This window comes from Moschus berezovskii, chromosome 5 (genome assembly GCF_049115385.1).
Source record: "Moschus berezovskii isolate FMDL1 chromosome 5, NW_MosBer_1.0, whole genome shotgun sequence".
Taxonomy (NCBI): Eukaryota; Metazoa; Chordata; class Mammalia; order Artiodactyla; family Moschidae; genus Moschus; species Moschus berezovskii.
The window spans coordinates 33,874,616-33,892,993 of NC_142464.1; the positions used below are offsets into that span (position 1 = coordinate 33,874,616).

At 38.1% G+C, this 18,378-nt stretch overlaps 1 protein-coding gene across 1 annotated transcript in view; it reads left to right on the forward strand.

Moving 5' to 3' along the window:
- Positions 1–18,378, forward strand: part of STPG2 (sperm tail PG-rich repeat containing 2) — a 376,150-nt gene that overhangs the window by 119,546 nt on the left and 238,226 nt on the right. Inside the window, exon 6 of the mRNA XM_055434603.2 lies at positions 16,847–17,006. Coding sequence (XP_055290578.2) covers positions 16,847–17,006 — 160 coding nt within the window. The remainder of the gene's footprint in view (positions 1–16,846; positions 17,007–18,378) is intronic.

Consider the following 18,378-nt stretch of genomic DNA (forward strand, 5'->3'; position numbering starts at 1 on the left):
GCCCAGCATTCCTCATGATGTACTCTGCATGTAAGTTAAATAAGTAGGGTGACAAATACAGCCTTGATATACTCCTTTTCCTATTTGGAGTCAGTCTGTTGTTCCATGTCCAGTTCTAACTGTTGCTTCCTGACCTGCATACAAGGATTAGTGGTATTTATAATATAAATTAATAATGAAATTAAAACAATACTGAGATCACATAAATGTTACATAATATTCTTAATTCTTTCTATTCTTTGTCTACACAATATCCTCAGAAACCACCTTTACTCTGATGACCTTGGGTATCACCTGTATGTACTGATCACTTCCAAATACACAGATCACTTCCAGTGTACCTTGAACTCTCCACTGAGCTCTAGTCTTCCACAAATTGCTTTCTGTATGATACCTCCAGCTTGATGTTTTATAAGAACTATGAAAGTAGCATTTCAAAATTGAACTTGTCTTTCTTCTAACCCTGCTCTTCCTTCTATTATATTTTCTCTACCTGACAAGTGCTTACTTCCCAGCTGGTGCTACTGGTAAAGAATCCACCTACCAATGCAGAAGATGCAACAGATGCAGGTTTGATCCCTGGACCTTGACATTCCTCTGGAGGAGGAAATGTTAACCCAACTCCAATATTCGTGCCTAGAAAATTCCACGGACAGAGGAGCCTGGTGGGCTACACTCCATGGGGCTGCAAAGAGTCGGACATGACTGATAGCACACACACACTCTATGACATTAGCCAGGACAGTGTCACAAGGCTTCCCCTATCTGGCATATGGTTATGGAAAGGGGAGTTGGAAATTGGGATTGTGCTAGTAGCCAGTAATATTTGAGTCACCTACTTACAAGCCATGTTGCTTTTGGAAATAATTTATTTGTGTCACAATTTTCTTGTCTGTGACTTTATTGCTGACAAAGAGTGTGTACTCAGTAAATGTTAGCTTTGTTTTGGTCACCTATTGCTGCCTAGCAAATTGCCCTAAAATGCAGTGCCCTAAAACAACAACTATTTGTTATTTTCATGATTGTGCTAATAGCCACAAATGGAGTTGGATTGCTTGAGAAGACTCAGGGCCCCAAACGATGATAGTTATCTAGTTTCTTGCAGACAAAGAATACAAATAGCAACAGCATTAAAGTATTCTTTGTAATCAAAGGCTGCAAGGGATCCAGAAAGGCCAGGAGTGTGAGCTCTAATTGTCTTCTCTCCATAATGTCATATCAGGACATGCTTTCTGTCTTAGATTAGGAACTGCTAACAGATGTGTGGATAGTGCAGAAACTGGGAGCTCAAAATGAAGTCTTTTATCAGAAGTTTTTATACTTTACTCGTCATGTAGGCATTTTCTATTATATAACCAGCATCAACTATGGAACCTTCTATCTCACTGTGACCAGGTGCAAATTATCAGTCTCATTATTATCAATGAACAATGCTAACAAGCTGATGCCAACCACTCAAACTCACGAGGGTTTCATAATTTCAAAACAAAACTGTTAATCAGTAGTTTCTAATCTTGACCAACGATCAGTGCCTTGTGGATGCTTTAGGAGAAAAACTCATACCAGTTCTAGGCCTGCTGAAATTAATCTTCATAGTACAGTGATTCTCTGGATTTTGGACTCAGTTGGGTAATTTTTCTAAGCCATATGTTATCAGCGAAGACCACTCATCCAGCTGCATTCAAGAGTACCCAAGATGGATGCTTTCATTCATATGTGAGATATCTCAGCTGGGTTTGCTGTAATGACTGGAAGCTAGCTGGACCTCACTTTCCTTCTAGGTAGTTGGACTTGTGTAACAGGCTTAGGACTCTGAGACTGAAAATTTGGAACATGTCAGGCCTCTTAAGACCTAGGCTTGGAAATGACGCTGTGTAACCTCCCATATATTCTCTTTGTCTGAATAAGTCACAGGGCCAGCTCAGATTCATAAACATGGAGATGAACTCCATCTTGTGATGGGAGGTAAGGCATGAACTTTTAGGGATAGGAAGAATTTTTGGTGGGGATGTTGTAGAGAATCTGTCATGATTATTATTCTTGTTGTTATAAGTATTGTATTATCATTACTAGAACTATTGTTTAGTCAAAGCAAGAAAGCATTGTCTTGCCTGGACTTCTGAAATAGCCTCCTAACAGGTATCTTTGCTTCTAGTCTCACTCCCTTTTTATAAAAAATTAATTTGTTTTTTATTGAAGGATAATTGCTTTACAGAATTTTGCTGTTTTCTGTCAAACCTCAATATGAATCAGCCATAGTTATACATATTTCCCCTCCCTTTTGAAACTCCCTCCCATTTCCCTCCCCATCCCAGCCCTCCCAACCCCATCCCAGGGTTGATATAGAGCCCTTGTTTGAGTTTCCTGAGCCATATAGCAAATTCACTCCCTTCTTTTATCTTCACAGGCAGGCAAATGTATCATCTTAAAATGTTATCTGACAACAAAAGGACAAACAACCCAATTGAATAATGGGCAAAAGACTTTTTGAGAATATACATTTTTCCAAAGAAGATATACAAATGCCCAGTAAACACACAAAAAGATATCCAACACCTTTAGTCTTAGGAAAATGCATATCAAAATCACTGCAGGGTACCATTTCACATTTACTAGGATTTAGATAATAAAAAAATGGAAAACAACAAGTGTTGGTGGGGATGTGGAGACATTGAAACCTTTGTACATAGTTGGAATGTGAAATGGTGTGGTCTCTATGGGAAACAGTTTGATGATTCCTTGAAAAGCTAAATATAGTATTACCATATGACTGGGAAATTTTACTTCTAGATGTAAACTCGTTCCAGACAGCCTCTTCCAGGAATGCTGCACTGACCAATTTCCCCTTTGTATATACTTTTCTGTTCCATCCATTCTTCCTAAGATAAATTCCTTCTTGTGTTTAGGTTTCAACATAAATTATCTTTCCTGTCTAAGTTCCATTGTTACTTTCTAACTTAGCACTCTGTATTCTTCATACAAATTGCATTACTTGCAATTTATAAATTGTTTATTTATCTGTTCGGTGTTATTTGTCTGTCTTTCTCACTGGAATTTTCACTTCCTGAGGGCACAGGTCTGTCCTGTTATACTTCCAGGAACTTAACATGAACCTTGCACATATCTGGCAATTCAGTTATTTGTAAAAATGGACAACCAAAGGAGTCCTGTTATGAAATATAAAAGAGGACGTGTCACTATGTAATGTTAATGAAAATTTAATGGTCTTCAGCCAGTTTTGCCATGATCTGTGTAATACACTTTTGTAGTAATATTCCTTGAAGAAAAGAAGAGAGGCTTTGTAGTTAGTCAGACCTTAGTTTTCTTTGTGTTTCTACCAGTTGTCTTAAAGGTGAGTTCCTTAATCTCCATAGATCTTATTTTCCCAATTAGGCAAACTTGAGTAATTTTGTTTATCTTGCAGGATTTTTAAGGATTAAAGATAAGAGGAATAGTATCAAGTACTGTGCCTGCCAAACAGTGATGCTCAGAAACTATAGGGAATTAATGTTTATTTTATTTGTAAGAAGGATCACAGAAAGGGAAAGCTAAAAACATTATCTAGGTGAGAAATAAGCAGGGTGACAGCACAAGCTGGAATCAAGATTGCCGGAAGAAATATCAATAACCTCAGATATGCTGATGACACCACCCTTATGGCAGAAAGTGAAGAGGAACTCAAAAGCTTCTTGATGAAAGTGAAAGAGGAGAGTGAAAAAGTTGGCTTGAAGCTCAACATTCAGAAAACAAAGATCATGGCATCTGGTCCCAGCACTTCATGGGAAATAGATGGAAAAACAGTGGAAACAGTGTCAGACTTTATTTTTTTGGGCTCCAAAATCACTGCAGATGCTGATTTCAGCCATAAAATTAAAAGACGCTTGCTCCTTGGAAGGAAAGTTATGACCAACCTAGATAGTATATTGAAGAGCAGAGACATTACTTTGCCAACAAAGGTCCATCTAGTCAGGACTATGGTTTTTCCCATGGTCATGTATGGATGTGAGAGTTTGACTGTGAAGAAAGCTGATTGCTGAAGAATTGATGCTTTTGAACTGTGGTGCTGGAGAAGACTCTTGGGAGTCCCTTGGACTGCAAGGAGATCCAACCAGTCCATTCTGAAGGAGATCGATCCTGGGTGTTCATTGGAAGGACTGATGCTAAAGCTGAAACGCCAGTACTTTGGCCACCTCCTGAGACGAGTTGACTCACTGGAAAAGAGCGTGATGCTGGGAAGGATTAGGGGTGGGAGGAGAAGGGGATGACAGAGAATGAGATGGCTGGATGGCATCACCAACTCGATGGACATGAGTTTGAGTGCACTCTGGGACTTGGTGATGGACAGGGAGGCCTGGCGTACTGTGATTCATGGGGCTGCAAAGAGTTGGTCACACTGAGCGACTGAACTGAACTGAACTGAGGTGAGAAATAGATTTAAGGGACTAGATCTGATAGAGTGCCTGATGAACTATGGACAGAGGTTCGTGACATTGTACAGGAGACAGGGATCAAGACCATCCCCATGGAAAAGAAATGGAAAAAAGCAAATGTCTTTTTGAGAAGGCCTTACAAATAGCTGTGAAAAAAAGAGAAGTGAAAAGCAAAGGAGACAAGGAAAGATATCAGCATCTGAATGCAGAGTTCCAAAGAATAGCAAGGAGAGATAAGAAAGCCTTCCTCAGTGATCAATGTAAAAAAATAGAGGAAAACAACAGAATAGGAAAGACAAGAGATCTCGTCAAGAAAATTAGAGATGCCAAGGGAACATTTCATGCAAAGATGGGCTCGATAAATGAGAGAAATGGTATGGACCTAACAGAAGCAGAAGATATTAAGAAGAGGTGGCAAGAATACACAGAAGAACTGTACAAAAAAGATCTTCATGACCAAGATAATAACTATGGTTTGATCACTCGCCTAGAGCCAGACATCTTGGAATGTGAAGTCCAATGGGTCTTAGAAAGCATCACTATGAACAAAGCTGGTGGAGGTGATGGAATTCCAGTTAAGCTATTTCAAATCCTGAAAGATGATGCTATGAGAGTGCTGCACTCACTATGCCAGCAAATTTGGAAAACTCGGCAGTGGCCACAGGACTGGAAAAGGTCAGTCTTCATTCCAATCCCAAAGAAAGGCAAAGCCAAAGAATGCTCAAACTACTGCACAATTGCACTTATCTCACACACTAGTAAAGTCATGCTCAAAATTCTCCAAGCCAGGCTTCATCAATACTTGAACCGGGAACTTCCAGATGTTCTAGCTGGTTTTAGAAAAGGTAGAGGAACCAGAGATCAAATTGCCAACATCTGCTGGATCATTGAAAAAGCGAGAGAGTTCCAGAAAAACATCTCTTTCTGCTTCATTGACTATGCCAAAGCCTTTGTGTTGATCACAATAAACTGTGGAAAATTCTGAAAGAGATGGGAATACCAGACCACCTGACCTGCCTCTTGAGGAACCTGTATGCAGGTCAGGAAGCAACAGTTAGAACTGTACATGGAACAACAGACTGGTTCTAAATATGCAAAGGAGTACGTCCAGGCTGTATATTGTCACCCTGCTTATTTAACTTATATGCAGAGTACATCATGAGGAACGCTGGGCTGGAAGAAGCATAAGCTGAAATCAAGATTGCCAGGAGAAATATCAATAACCTCAGATATGCTGATGACACCACCCTTATGGCAGAAAGTGAAGAGGAACCAAAAAGCCTCTTGATGAAAGTGAAAGAGGAGAGTGAAAACGTTGGCTTGAAGCTCAACATTCAGAAAACGAAGATCACGGCATCTGGTCCCAGCACTTCATGGGAAATAGATGGAAAAACAGTGGAAACAGTGTCAGACTTTATTTTTTTGGGCTCCAAAATCACTGCAGATGCTGATTTCAGCCATGAAATTAAAAGACGCTTGCTCCTTGGAAGGAAAGTTATGACCAACCTAGATAGCATATTAAAAAGCAGAGACTTTGGCAACCAAGGTCCGTTTAGTCAAGGCTATGGTTTTTCCAGTGGCCATGTATGGATGTGAGAGTTGGATTGTGAAGAGGACTGATTGCTGAAGAATTGATGCTTTTTAACTGTGGTGTTGGAGTAGACTCTTGAGAGTCCCTTGGACTGCCAGGAGATCCAACCAGTCCATCCTAAAGGAGATCAATCCTGGGTGTTCATTGGAAGGACTGATGCTAAAGCTACTCCAATACTTTGACCACCTCATGCGACAAGTTGACTCACTGGAAAAGACTCTGATGCTGGGAGGTATTGGGGGCAGGAGGAGAAGGGGACGACAGAGAATGAGATGTCTGGATGGCATCACTGACTCGATGGACATGATTTTGAGTGCACTCCGGGAGTTGGTGATAGACAGGTGGCCTGGCGTGCTGTGATTCATGGGGTCACAAAATTCGGTCATGGCTGAGCGACTGAACTGAACTGAATTGAAGATCACAAAAGTGAGTTTTATAGACTAAGCAAAGCATCAAAGTAAAACCTTGTGATATCTGAATGGAGCTAGTAAAAAAAAAACATTCCCCCCACCCCTTATCTTTGCTCTTTCTGCAATCTTATTGCATTATACCTTTTATATATATATTTCTTTCTATATTTCCATATTTGATGTATATATGATATATACATGAATTTATAAGGCAATCACAAACATTCGAAACCTTGATAATTAAGGAGTCAAATGTTGATTTTTTTTTAGATAAAATAATGTTGTGTGGTTATGTTAAGGAAAGAGTCCTTTATTTTTTAGAGATATATACTAAAGTATTTATTGATAGAAATTATATGATATTTTTTCTATTTGCCTGTACCTCATTACTGAGAATTGGGCAGATTGATAGGATTAGAAACACATGGGGATGTGAGCTGAGGATTTCTGACCCTGGTTAATGTATATGTGGGAATTGTTTTGTGTATTTTACTTTTTCATAATTATAAGTAGGGAAGGAAGGAAATGGACAGTTTAAAGCTAGTCAAGGCTATGGTTTTTCCTGTGGTCATGTATGGATGTGAGAGTTGGACTGTGAAGAAAGCTGGGCACCAAAGAATTGATGCTTTTGAACTGTGGTGTTGGAGAAGACTCTTGAGAGTCTCTTGGACTGCAAGGAGATCCAACCAGTCTATTCTATATGAGATCAGTCCTGGGTGTTCATTGGAAGGACTGAGGCTAAAGCTGAAACTCCAATACTTTGGCAACCTCATGTGAAGAGTTGACTCACTGGAAAAAACTCTGATGCTGGGAGGGATTGGGGGCAGGAGTAGAAGGGGACAACAGAAGATGAGAATTTTGAGCCTTTGCTAGGAGCTTGGAGAATTTTGAGCCTTTGCTAGGGTGTGAGATGAGTGCAATTGTGCTCTAGTTTGAGCATTTTTTGGCATTGCCTTCCTTAGGGATTGGAATGAAAGCTGACCTTTTCTAGTCCTGTGGCCACAGTTCAGTTTTCCAAATTTGCTGGCATAGTGAGTGCAGCACTTTCACAGCATCATCTTTAACGATTTGAAATAATAGCTCAACTGGAATTCCATCACCTCCACTAGCTTTGTTCATAGTGATGCTTCCTAAGGCCCACTTGACTTCTCATTCCAGGGTGTCTGGCTCTAAGGTGAGTGATCACACCGTTGTGATTATCTGGGTTGTGAAGATATTTTTCATATAGTTCTTCTGTGAGTTCTTGCCACCTCTTCTTAAAATCTTCTGCTTCTGTTCGGTCCATACCATTTCTGTCTTTTTGAGCCCATCTTTGCATGAACTGTTCCCTTGGTATCTCTAATTTTCTTCAAGAAAATCTAATTATAGTGTTTAATTATAAAATTTAAAGTTATAGAACATGAGCTGGAAGAAATATCTGGAAGCCTGCTTTCACTATAGTCCTTATTTACAGAAGGGGACTCTGGAACTCTAGGGAGAAATGGCAGTTATGGAACCACTGGAAAGTGATTGTACCTTCAGGGTCCTAGCAGTGTGAGTTTTAAACTATTTTAGGCTTCAGTTGTGGCTGCACATTAACGTTAAACAGAAAGCTTTTAAAAAGTTTAATAATGCCTGGGTCTCATTTCTGTTGGCTTTAGTTTGAATAAAGTAGAATGAGGAATTATTATTTTTAAAAAGTTCCCCAGATAATTCTCTTGTAAAGCATGGGTTGAGATCTAACGTAAGCTTCCCAAAAGCAAACTCCATGCTTTATTTATTAGTATGTACACTGCTTCGTACATAGTAAGCTTTTAGTATTTTATGTGGAAATAATCATCATCACTGGTGGTGGCTCCAAGTTAGAGGAGTAAAGGTTAAACTGTTTGACTTTCCCCAGTCCCTGTAACTTCTACACACCACCTGATCAAATGAGTGATTATACCCTAGTTTTTAAAGAGAGCTTTTTTTAAAATCAAATCTTAGGCATTTCACTTCATCTGTAAACATTTCAGTAGTGACCTCTGAAAGATAGTCTTTAAAAACTAAATAATTATCTTAAAAAATTCACAGTGTTTACTTAATATGATAGATTTTTAATTAGTATTCAAATTTCCAGTGTCTCTTAAATATTAGAAACAGGATCCACAGAATGTCCACGTATTGCCATTGGTGTTGATTGATATATTTCTCTCGCTCTTTCCCTCTTTTCTTCTCTCTCCTTTCCTTGAAGTTATTTGTTGAGCAATTTATTTGTCTTGTAATTTCCTACAAGAGGTGCTAAGTGCATCCAACTCAAGCGTATTCCTTTGCCTGGGGTTGGGGAAACGCTGCTTTATACATGACTGTGTGTCCTTCCATTAGGTAGCACGTGGCTAAAGAGGGCCATTTTTGTTAGGTTGTACAGGAAAAAATTACATAAACAATATGCCACAGTAATCTTTAAGTTTTCTTCCTAAAGCAGAATACTTTCAGGATCTAAGCCTTCTACTTTCAGATAGATGTGCTTTGCAGAAAAAGCTGTGGCAGGGACCCCTTTTTGGCTGAGCTTTGGTTCTTTATTGTGCTTGAGAATCCTCTATAAGGCTTGTTAAAAGTGTAGATTCCTGTGCCCCAAAAGATTCTGATTCAAGATCTCAGAGGAGACACTGGGAGGCCATGTATAGACTAAATCAGTGTAGGTGTTTTGTTGATCGCAATTTGTAAGAGCAGGATAAATATCACAGCATTTTCATCCTGTGTCTAGGGTTTGGTCTTTGCAGGGTTTATTTTACCTTCTTACACTGTTACAAAGGGAGACTGCCCTTCAGTTGTCAGTGTCTCACAGTCCTATTTTGGAACTTATTTAGAATTGGCTTATTAAATTCTAACTCTTCATAAGTAAAGACCTGATTTTACTATTCTATGTTATTTTAGTGAAGCAAAGTTCAGTAATATTAGAAACTTTATGGAAAGCAGAAGAAAAGGAAAAGGAAGTATTTATTGAAGAGGTCAAGATTTCATTTAGTCTTTTAGCAAAATAGTTCTGAAGACTAAGTGTATTCAGTTCAGTTCAGTTCAATCGCTCAGTCGTGTCCGACTCTATGAATCACAGCACGCCAGGCCTCCCTGTCCATCACCAACTCCCGGAGTGCACTCAAACTCATGTCCATTGAGTTGGTGATGCCATCCAGCCATCTCATTCTCTGTCGTCCCCTTCTCCTCCCGCCCCCAATCCTTCCCAGCATCAGAGTCTTTTCCAGTGAGTCAACTCGTCGCATGAGGTGGCCAAAGTATTGGAGTTTCAGGTTTAGCATCAGTCCTTCCAATGAACACCCAGGGTTGATCTCCTTTAGAATGGACTGGTTGGATCTCCTTGCAGTCCAAGGGACTCTCAGGAGTCTTCTCCAGCACCACAGTTCAAAAGCATCAATTCTCCTGTGATCAGCTTTCTTCACAGTCCAACTCTCACATCCATCCATGACGATGGGAAAACCCATAGGCTTGACTAGACAGACCTTTGTTGGCAAAGTAATGTCTCTGCTTTTTAATACACTATCCAGGTTGGTCATAACTTTCCTTCCAAGGAGCAAGCATCTTTTAATTTCATGGCTCAATAAGCATCCGCAGTGATTTTGGAGCCCCAAAAAATAAAGTCTGACACTGTTTTCACTGTTTCCCCATCTATTTCCCATGAAGTGATGGGACCAGATGCCATGATCTTCATTTTCTGAATGTTGAGCTTCAAGCCAACCTTGTCACTCTCCTCTTTCACTTTCACCAAAAGGCCTTTGAGTTCCTCTTCACTTTCTGCCATAAGGGTGGTGTCATCTGCATATCTGAGGTTATTGATATTTCTCCCAGCAATCTTGATTCCAGCTTGTGCTTCTTCCAGCCCATCGTTCCTCATGATGTACTCTGCATGTAAGTTAAATAAGCAGGGTGACAATATACAACCTTGATGTACTCCACATTATTCACACTTAGTCTTTTCCCTATGCTCCGTATTAATGACCACCTAGACAACTGTTCAGAACAGGAGGAAAGTAGTAGTAGTCCCTGTTTGTCAGTAGCTAATTATTTTTTATCATGCCTGCCTGTACAGAGAGAAAACTGACACAGCATATCTGTAAAAAAATACAGATTACATCATGTGTTTGAATATTTGTTCATATTTTTGTATTTGATACATATTTCATAGGTTTATATATCAGAATTATAAAGAAATTTTTTTCTTCTGAATGTAACTTTCTGCAAGTTCATAGGCAAAAACAATCTTAGATGCCATGACCAAAGTGAATCTTTCTGTCAGCCATCAAATAATTGCATACATCTGTTCATTTGAGACCATATAATATGGACTTCTGCATACTTTTTTAGAATCTAATTTGTTTTTAAGAAGAGGTATTTATATATAAGAATTTCTCCTAAAGAATTTTTCAAATTATTTTTTTACTTAAATTACAGATATTTTACTATTATTACAAATGGATAATGCTATTCTTTGGAGACATATTAGTTCCCTGAGGGAAGTATCTTCTAAAATCATTATATGGCCATTGAAAATGGAAGATTCAATGCATGATTTCATGCAAGTATTTACTGAGCACCTGGTATGCCCCAGCTACTCTCCTGTTCTCTAAAGATACAGCCACCAATGAAACAGAAAAAAAAAAAAAAAACAACAACAAAGCAAAACTGCCCTCTTGGAGATTAACATAGCAGGGAATGATATTTTGGGTAGTAAAAAATGATAAGGTTGAAAAATAGGTAGGAGAGGGAACAGGGATTGTTTGGGGGGAGCAATGAAATTTTAGTTTGGGTTGCCTGGAAATGGCTCAGTGAGAAGGTAACATTGAGTCGTGAACTGATTGAATTGAGAGTGAGCCTTGGAGCTATCTAGGAGAACTTTCTGAGCAGAGAATGCTAAGCGCAAAGGTCCTTAAGTGAATGTATGATTCATCTTTTGGGAAACAGAGTGAACAGAGTGGAGAGAGTAGTAGGAGAGCAGGTTAGAGCGGTGATCGTGTGTCTGGAAGTGATTCACTTCATATTCAGGATCTTTTCTTTCTTTTTTTTTTGCTGGAAGTGAGATTGAAAACCTTTGAATGGGTTTGAGAAAGGGGATGGTGCAATCTTACTAAGGGCCTTAACTGGACCCATCGCTAGCTTCTGTGGTAGAAACAGACCGAAGATGGGCAATGTTGGAAGCAGGGGAGGTGGTTAGGAAGATTTTTACAGTAACCTGGACAAGAGGTGGTGGCTTGGATCAGAGTACTTGTAGAGGTTGGGAAACATGGTTGGATTTTGATGTATTATAATAATATAGGTGACAGAATTTACTGATAGAATTTCATTTTATATCCAAGTTATAAGCCCAGTATTTAATTCATAAATCAATGTATAATTCTTTCAACTATAGAAAAGTAGGAGAGTTATATATGAAGCAGATGATTTAAATCAAACTTTTTATATACTATGAAAGGTACTTTATCAAGGTAATTAAAATATTTGATGATGAATAAATAGTACTTCCTGATAAATATTTATATTTTATTAGCAGGATCATTAAAACTCAATCCCACTATTTACTGAGTTAATTTTATCTTTTGTGAAGTATCTAGTTAAAAGCTTAATGTCTTATATCTTCTAACATTTGTAGTTAAAATAGAAGAGCTGGTTATGTAAAGTTAAATGGAAGAAATATATTTATTTAATGTAATTTTTAATCATGTGAAGAGCTCAGATGATTTTTTTTTCTGAGATCTATCAGTAGAGGGCAGCAAAGTTTCAAGCCGTGTGTTTTTAGGTTCCTGGGAGGCTTTGCAAAGGAAAGCAAAGCCTTTCTTTCTTTTCTTTTTTTGTTGCTCTTAAGAAGTTTGTTCTGGCTTGATTTTTAATGAAGAGCTTTGGTAATATCACTTAAAAGCCCTGTAGCTTTGGTTCAGATATTTAACCAACTGTTCCCTTAGGTGCTATAGATGCTTTCTTAATGAGCGCATGTCTTTTTTCTTTCTGTAATTTAGGGAGTACCAGGGCCAGGAAAATATGAAATTAAGAGTCAATTTCAGAAGAATAAAAGCACGACATCAAATGTAAATGATGCATCACCTGCTTTTCTTTCTCAATCCCAGGTAATGTTCTACAGTTTTTTCATAGAGGATAATAGGTAAAAGGTGACACTAGCAACAAATTCAGTGGTGTTGCTGCTGCTGCTGCTAAGTCACTTCAGTCGTGTCCGACTCTGTGTGACCCCATAGACGGCAGCCCACCAGGCTCCCCCGTCTCTGGGATTCTCCAGGCAAGAACACTGGAGTGGGTTGCCATTTCCTTCTCCAATGCGTGAAAGTGAAAGGTGAAAGTGAAGTCACTCAGTCATGTGAGACTCGTAGCGACCCCATGGACTGCAGCCCACCAGGCTCCTCCGTCCATGGGATTTTCTAGGCAAGAGTACTGGAGTGGCTTGCCATTGCCTTCTCCGTCAGTGGTGTTAGGGAGATTATAAAAAGAAAAGTGGCATATCAACAAATTGGGAACAGATATAGTCTAGGCAAATCATATTGCCAAAAATGTGGGTAGTCTTAAATGACATAAGATTACAATATTAAGAATATTGCAGAGATTAGTATTCAAATTGTAATTTTATTAAACACTTTCTACTAAGCAAATTTGCATATGTGAAAGTTCAGTTTATCTTATAAGAAATTTTACTCTGGGTTTTAAAATATATTTTGCTAATGAATATATGACTGGAAGGTGGTCAAACCAGTCATGAAAAATCATGAAACATTATGAAAAATGCTGGGCTGGATGAAGCACAAGCTGGAATCAAGCTTTCAGGAGAAATATCAATAACCTCAGATATGCAGATGACACCACCCTTATGGCAGAAAGTGAAGAGGAACTAAAGAGCCTCTTGAAAGTGAAAGAGGAGAGTGAAAACTTTATTTTTTTGGGGCTCCAAAATCACTGCAGATAGTTACTGCAGCCACGAAATTAGAAGACACTTACTCCTTGGAAGAAAAGGTATGACCAATGTAGACAGCATATTAAAAGCAGAGACATTACTTTGCCAGCAAAGGTCCATCTAGTCAAGACTATGGTTTTTCCTGTGGTCATGTATGGATGTGAGAGTTGGAGTATAGAGAAAGCTGAGCGCAGAAGAATTGATGCTTTTGAATTGTGGTGTTGGCGAAGTCTCTAGAGAGTCCCTTGGACTGCAAGGAGATCCAACCAGTCCATCCTAAAGGAGATCAGTCCTGAATATTCATTAGAAGGACTGATGCTCAAGCTGAAGTTCCAGTACTTTGGCCACCTGATGTGAAGAACTGACTCATTTGAAAAGACCCTGATGCTGGGAAAGATTGAAGGCAGGAAGAGAAGGGGCAACAGAGGGTTGGATGGCATCACTGACTTAATGGACATGAGTTTTAGCAAACCCCAAAGGTAGTGAAGGACAGGGAAGCCTGGCGTGCTGCAGTCTGTGGGGCTGCAAAGAGTCAGACACGACTGAGTGAACAACAGCAACGAATATTTGCAGTGTTAACATGTAGCCTATGAGAATACGCCAGTCTTTTGGAGAAGGTTCTGAAGGCTTTCTGGAGCCTGGCCATGGGTCATATCTAAACCTGCCATTGGGGCGTTAGTGATGTAAGAGCCTGTTTCACAATAATCATTTTATATTCTCCAAGGTCTATATTTAGAGGACTTGAATTGAAGGTGTCTAAGCTATTTCTCGGAGAAGGCAATGGCAAGCCACTCCAGTACTCTTGCCTAGAAAATCCCATGGATGGAGGAGCCTGGTGGGCTGCAGTCCGTGGGGTCGCTAAGGGTCGGACACGACTGAGCGACTTCACTTTCACTTTCACACATTGGAGAAGGAAATGGCAACCCACTCCAGTGTTCTTGCCTGGAGAATCCCAGGGACGGGCGAGCCTGGTGGGCTTCCGTCTATGGGGTCGCACAGAGTCAGACACGACTGAAGTGACTTAGCAGCAGCAGCAGCAAGCTATTTCTTAGGCAAGAACATTATAATACTAACAAACCTTTATAATGTGGCACTGTCTGGATCAAGTAGTTGTGATATTTCTCCAGTTGTTCTGTGTAAAACTCTGATTGTCTTGCCTAACTAGGGAAGGCTATTAACCTTTAGATGGCTACATGTGACTACTTTGGTTTCATTGTACTTAAGAGGCACCTCCTTGGAGACAGGTAGATTGCAGGTATATTTTGGAGGCATAATTAACATGACTTTTTAATGAGTTAATGTTGTGGTAAGGGACTAGGAAGAATCAAGAATGAATACTAGGTTTCTGCCTTGAGCAGCTTGATGGTACTTAAGGTACAACACAGAATGGATGTAGGGGAGTGAGATACTGTGTGTGCCCTTGATTTTTAAAAATCACAGTTTTGCAACCAGAACTCTCAGTTTTTATGCTGATCTAATTTTTTATGATCATAAGTCTTTATGTTCATCTAATATATAGTCCTAATGTGACATCATTTGGCATCAATTATAATATTTTACATATATTTTTCAGAAATGAATAGGAACATGGTATCAGTTTTGCTTAAGGGATTCTGAAGTGAAAGATGTGGAAGAGTTAAAACCAACATGACTGCCTGATAGGGTAGTGTTAGTGTTTAGTTGAATATGGATAGATTTATTAATGACTATGATAGAAAAAGCAATAATGCGATTAACTAGGTGGACTTAGAAGACAATTTTTGTTTTTTAGGAATAAAGACATAGTTTGTTTCTGGGATACTTATTTTAAAAAGTCAGCAACTTAAGGAGTTGTCTGGTATTTTATGTAAATGCATTGAATTTTCTCATGTCTTCAACTAGTAATTATTAAAACATAAGGTTTTCTTTATAATAATGCTTCTCAACTTTTGCTGCAAATTAGAATATTTGGGGAAATTTTAATACAAATCTAATTGCTTTTTTTTTCTGTCTCCCAGAGATTGATGAAGCTGGTCCAGAATAGGGCCCAGGCAGGCATCAATTTTTTTTTTAAACTCGTCAAGAAATGCAGCCAGGGTTGAATGTTACCATTTAAAAATATTGTACTCAGCATTTAAATAATAAGATAGTATTTAGGAAGGCTTTGGAAATGGTTCTACATGAAAGGATGCTAAAAGCAATATCTGAGCCTAGACTAGATGATGTATTGGACGGGAAAATTGCATTAGCGGTATAATTAGATCAACTGACAGATTTGGAATATGAATGGTAGATTAAATAAAAGTCATATCATTGCTACATTTAAGAAAATATATGTAAGAAAATATCCCTATTTTTAGTAAATGCACACAAGGATTTAGGGAGAAAGGGCCACAGCACAACATATGTAGCTTTCCATTAAATAGTTCTATATGTGTGTGTATGTGTGTGTGTGTGTGTAGAGACAGAGAGAGGAAGTAATGGACATACAAACAGAAAAGCAGAAATAAACTGGGGAAATGGAAAAGGTGAATGGCATATTAGAGTAGGTGAATCTGGATAAACATGGCACAGGAATTTTCTGTATTATTTTTATTTTTAACTTTGAATATTTCAAATTTTAAATTAATTCTAAATAAAAAAGTTAAAAAATAAATTATGCAAAGCTATATTTTATGAGATTTCATAGTTTACATATGAAAAATGAAAAAAGTTAAGTCGCTCAGTCGTGTGAGCCCATGGAGTATAGCCCACCAGGCTCCTCCATCCATGGGATTCTCCAGGCAAGAATACTGGAGTGGGTTGCCATTTCCTTCTTCAGGGGATCTTCCCAACCCAGGGAATGAACCCAGGTCTCCCACATTGCAGGCAGATGCTTTAACCTCTGAGCCAGCAGTCAGTTCATTTCAGTCTCTCAGTCGTGCCTGACTCTTTTTGACCCCATGGACTGAGGCACACCAGGCTTCTCTGTAAATGAATACACCAAGTAAGCTTACTATAAGTTTATAATAAAAAAAATTATTATTATAAGTTACAGTGATTTATGTACCACTTGAATCTATAAGATTTTTTTCTTAAGGTAGCTAATATTGTGTTAATTAAATATACATATTCAGGAACTTTGTCAATTTTACAGTTTTATTACGTAGAAGAAACTGTATTTGATCATATAGATTTTTATTTATTATCTTAACTTTCAGAATATCTTAAATGTGGATATTGTCCATACACTATCATCTGAATCTTATAATGAGATGATTTCCTTTGAAAATTCTTTCTGGCTTAGCAAAGTATATAATGCATTACTGTATTAATATACATATGATTTTGCTAAAAGTATATATTTTATGTTTTGATAGGTGCAAGATTTAATTCGTCTACATTTTCTTCACTTCATTAAGAAATAAATTAAAGTCCAGATGTTATATTACTAAAAAGGCAGCTTTTAAGTCATTAAATATCAAAATGTACCATTACTTTCTCACTGGCATATTTTCCTGCTCTTCACTAGAGGTTTGTCCCTATGAAATCAATCACTCCAGCTCCTGGCACATACAATGAATCTCGAACTGCTTTCAAGCCCTTGAAGAAAACATTAGGATTGAAAAATACCTCATTTGGTCAAAGTGCTGCTCGATTCACACAAGACTCTAAGACAGAGAAAATGCCAGGTTGGAAATTAATTCATATGTATCCACTCTAACTTTGTGTAACTTAATATTCTTAACAAAATGGATGCACCAGAAAGTACAATTTTTTTTGTTCTGTGGGTTGTGTTGTTAATTTAAGTCAACATTTTTTTAACATTGACTATACGCTAAACTCAGATAAAAATAATGTGTAATTTTAGTAAGATTTTAATTTAACTTATCACATATCTTAGTTGTAATTTTCTATTGCTTTCCTTTTTTCAATAAAGTTCCTAATTTTCTCTTGGTAGATGAACATATATAATATATTAACTATGTGGTCACTGCCAGTAATGTAACTTATGATATTCAGTTTTGTTAAAATTTTATTTTGGGGGATGTCCAATCATATGTTCTAGTATTCTCAGTGGGTATTCTTATATATATATATAATATATATGTTATATATAATTATTTACATTTATATATAATTATTATATATAATATATGTTATATATTTTTATATATAGACATATACTAGATTACAGTGGGTAATCTTTATATATCTAAGAATATAACACAAAAATAACATATAGAGCTTCCCAGGTGGCTCAGTGGGTATAGAATTCACCTTCAGTGCAGGAGACATGAGTTTTATCCCTGGGTTGGGAAGATCCCCTGGAGGAAGGCATGGCGACCAACTCCATTATTCTTGCCTGGAGAATCCCGTGGACAAAGGAGCCTGGTGGGCTACAGTCCATAGGGTCACAGAGAGTTGAAAACAGCTGAAGTAACTGAGCACACACACACTAACATATAGGTTGTCTGTTGCTGCATGACAAACTTAGTGGCTTAAAAAATACTTTTTCTATCATATCTCATTAATTTGTGGGGTTTCTAGAAGGCAGAGTTCAGATGAGATTGTCATTCAGAGTGTGTGCATAGCTGCTCCAGAGTGGTTGCTCTTTTGACATAGTAGCTCAGGGCTACGTGAGACCTGGTAGGATGCTGCAAGGCTTCTTATGACTGACCCTCAGAAAATCCTAGGACATCATTTCTGCTACATTCTGTTAGTCAGTCAAATGACCCAGGGTAGCCCATATTGAACAGAAGGACATGAAAATTTCTCTCTCAGTGACATGGATAGCAAAGAATTGGTAGCCATTTCTAAAATTTTATATAAATGGAATCATACATTATTAGAATTTTGTGTATCACCTTTCACTCGGCATGATGTTTTTGAGTTCATTCATGTTGCATTTATTTTTTCTTTTTATTATTGAGTAGTATTCCATTGTTTGGGTGTAGCACATTTTGTTTATCTGCTCACCAGCTGATGGACATTTGGTTTGTTTTCACTTCTCTTGGAGAAATAATTAGAAGTAGAATTTCTGGGTCATATGGTAAGTATAAG